Source organism: Mustelus asterias, chromosome 16 (assembly GCF_964213995.1).
Source record: "Mustelus asterias chromosome 16, sMusAst1.hap1.1, whole genome shotgun sequence".
Taxonomy (NCBI): Eukaryota; Metazoa; Chordata; class Chondrichthyes; order Carcharhiniformes; family Triakidae; genus Mustelus; species Mustelus asterias.
The window spans coordinates 88,382,772-88,386,590 of NC_135816.1; the positions used below are offsets into that span (position 1 = coordinate 88,382,772).

At 42.2% G+C, this 3,819-nt stretch overlaps 1 protein-coding gene across 1 annotated transcript; it reads right to left on the reverse strand.

Moving 5' to 3' along the window:
• Positions 1-607: 607 nt before the first annotated feature.
• LOC144505381 (putative G-protein coupled receptor 139) lies at positions 608-2,574 on the reverse strand. The gene is made up of 2 exons (XM_078231497.1): positions 2,508-2,574; positions 608-1,524 (listed from the first exon to the last, which is right to left on the reverse strand). Exons 1-2 carry the CDS (start codon positions 2,572-2,574, stop codon positions 608-610), a joined length of 984 nt encoding a protein of 327 aa, XP_078087623.1.
• Positions 2,575-3,819: the final 1,245 nt, after the last annotated feature.

A 3,819-nucleotide genomic window follows, 5' to 3' on the forward strand; every position in this document is an offset into this window, starting at 1 on the left:
TGCTATTAGTTACTAACTAGATTGACAAATTATACATTGTCAACAGGTATTTTCCAACATCGCACCGTTTTTCCTTTGAATTAACTCTTTTTATTTCCAAGATGTGAGGAGCTGGGAATCGACTTAGCAGAGATCTAGGAGAGACTGTGTCTGCTGCATCCCTTTCTAACCTTCAGGCCTTTTCTCTGACTATCCTTCTGGCTTCTTAATGTCCGCTCCACCGAATTCCAACTCTTGTCCCTTGTGCAGTGCTTTCCTATCCGCTGATTCCTCCTGTTAATTTACTTCCTGGGATCCCGATGCCATCTCTCACCATTGTCCCACTGCCTTTTTTTTCCATGACTCCGACTCCAGAGTTACTGCAGGTCATCCAAAAGTTTGTCTGCGTTTGTCCCACGGCACATTCTTGTGTCGAATTGCTTCTGCTCATTTCAGTCTGGTCCTCTGAATGTCTGTCCTTGCTCCTGACTCACTGTTCTTCTCAGTATAAGACACCTGCTGCTAATTTTGTTCCGATCCCTCTCCCTCTGAGCCGTCGTTGAAACATTTGAGATGTTTCCTGCTGCTCCAGGCCCGTGCCCTCTGGTCCTCCTGTGTTTTTTGCCACTTAGCACGGGATATTCGAGCTGCACTCGGCTCTGTTCTTTATTGATTTGACAAGAAATGTAAATGGATATTTCGCTATGTTCTTCAACTGCTCTCTGAATTTGGACTGAGTCACCACGTAAATCAGTGTGTTTGTGCAGCAACTTAAATTCCGCAGCATGTATGCGACTTTTTCAAAGTTGTAAGAAGAATAATCATCTAAGTGATCATTAACGTCAAAAAAATATAAAACATACACAAACCAGAGGAGTATGAAACTGCCCGATATGGTGAAGAGTAAAATGATAGACTTCCTTCTGCTCTCCATCTCTGGGTCACTGTGATTGTTTCCATTGCTCTGACCCCTCAGTCCTTTACGGACTCTATTGGCTACTAGAATGTGTCTAACTGTTAGAGCATTGAGTAACAAAATTAAAATGAATGGGAGCAATGGTGTTAAAACTTTCTCAAAATATCTAAATCCAATCCATCTAGGATCCCTGAAATAACTAGGCTTGTTACTACAACGCCATGGTACGTTGTCAATAATCCTTCTCGGTTTAAATCGAAAGTAGATGGGAATATTTTTTAAACACAGTAAAGTGCCAGTTGTTCCTAGAATCACGGATGCTGTTTTCTTGGTGCAATATTTAGATTTTAACTTCTGACAACAAATGGCGACAAATCGATCAAAAGTGAAAGTGACTGTGAACCAGACAGAGCAGTCTGTGGCTGCACGTAGCATAACATAGCGAACACTACACACAGGGGTGATTTTCAGGAAATTCAGTGGGAAATAATAATCATTGATTCGGTTCAGTATAACCTCAGTGATAATGACCAGGAGATCCGCCGCTGCCATGGCCACCAGGTAGCGAGTTGTGCAGATGGAGAGGTCGCACTTTCCACGAGACAGGATCACAATTGCTACTAAATTAACTGTAAGAGAGAGAAAGGGAATTACAGAAAACAATATTTTCCAAAACTCATCAGAAAAGAAAATAGCATCACAAATGTGTGGGTTGGAATCAGATCACTGGCAAGAGCATCTTAACAATGAAATCTGCCTGCCTCTGACACGTCCACTTCCAGGTTTAACACATGTCACATGAAAGTGGGCTGCAGACTTTCCCCAGGGACAGATCATGATGTAAAATGTTTTCACGAAAAAGCAAAAATCAAATGTTCATTTGGAGAACTATGCGTGTCTCCTATCACTCCATTAATCGGAACTCATCTTAGGCTTGGATCACATTCTGCGTTAGAAGATCCTTCTCCGGGTATGGTCCACTTCTCCTGCTATGGAGACATTTTCTCAGATGGGAGAACTGGATCGAGCTCAGACCACTGTTGTCTGGTGCTACAGATGCATAAATGAAGTTTAATGAGACAGTGCAATTGTGACCAAAATAGGATTATCTCTATGTGACGGTCACTAAAACAAGAGACGTTCCATTAACCTATATAAAAAGCTGAATTATAGCTCACTTAAAGTTTTGGGTATAGTCCTTGACTTCAAATCACAAAAAAAACCTTTCGTGGGGGAAAATTGACGATGCAAAAATAATACCAGGTACTCATTTTGTGACCATGTTCAATAGTATTCTAAATGGACAGATAATCTCAATAAAACCTTCCACTCAAGACAGTTTCTTGCTTGGAGGGGTTATTCAACAGAACAGAGCATTCTAATGAGTCCAACACCGTTATAATATTGAGTACTTCAGAACTGGATTCAGATGGGACAACACAATACATCTGCACAGATGATTCAGTAAATGTCATTAACATAATAGTATTATTAAATAAGTGTCTGCAAAACTGTGACCATTTCAACGAATGTAACATTACTTTTCTCAGTTTAATTGCAAAAGCCAGCTCCTCCGAAAAGTTAAACAATCCCATTAGCTTTACACACTTACCAGGAACACCAAATATGGCAAGGACCATGTAGAATACTTTCCTGATCCATTGAATTGGTCGATGCATTTTGTGTTCAAATGATCTGTCCCTTTTTGCCGCAGACGGTTTGTCTGATTTGAAGTTCACTGTGCATTGATTTATACCTTCCAGAATCTCCACAAAGATATTGAGATTGCACAAGCATTTGAATTAGCACACACATCCCTCCGCCATCACCACCACGAATCTTTGAGAAAATCATATCACAACAGTTCTTTCAATTCCCTGTTCAGGGAATATATGAAGCACTGGGATTTACTTGGACCCAGAGCCCCAGGCGCAAGACAGGAAAATTCTGATCACGGACAATAACACGTTAGAATTGGAAGGTGTGTTAAGCAGCAGTGGAAATGTTTCTTCCAACACCATGAGCTGCATCTACAAATCTCGTATCGCTTCAATAATAGACCTTTCATGACTAGTCAGCAATTACATTTCTAATCTCAGAGTGCCCTCTCAAGTTTGTTCCTCTGCACTCTGGAATCTGTTGTTCTCTTTATCTGCCTCAATTCAGTCGAATAAATCACAAAATCAAGTGAAAAGTCATTGAATATTTTCAATTCTGATCTTTAACATCTGATCTGCCATTTCTGTCTCGGCTCGCTGCAAGATCATGTTGGAATTGCATAGAACTTTGGTGAGGCCACAGAGTACTGCATGCATTTCTGATTATCACATTACAGGAAGGATGTGATTGGACTGGAGAGGGTGCAGATTCACAAGATGCTGCCTGGCATGGAAATTCTAAGTTATGAAGAGAGTTTGGATAGGCCTGAGTTATTTTAGTTCGAGCAGAGATGACTATGTGGCGACCGGATTGAGCTGTACATAATTATGAGGTACATGAACGACTGGATAGGAGGCAGCAGTTCCCCTTAGTTGAAGGGTCAATCACGATGAGACATAGGATCAAGATGAGGGGCAGGAGGTTTTGGGGGTGGGCGGGTGAGTGGGCAGTGTGGGGGGGGGGGGGTGGTGGCGGCGGGGCGGGGTGGCAAGCATAACCCTTTTTGCCTAGCAGGTGGCTAAGGTCTGGGTTGCGGTGCCTGGGAGAGTGATGGGGGCGAGTTGTCTCAAATAGTTTATAAACGTGTCTAAATGAGTGCCCAGCATGTCTAAACTTTCAAAGCTATTGGTCAAGTGGGATTACATATGGAGGTCAGATTTATCTTGTGTCGTTGCAGACTCAATAGGCCGAAGAGACTCTCCTGCACGGTATGATTCTATGACTGCCCATGATTCTGCATGTGACAGATGCACGATCTTCATCGG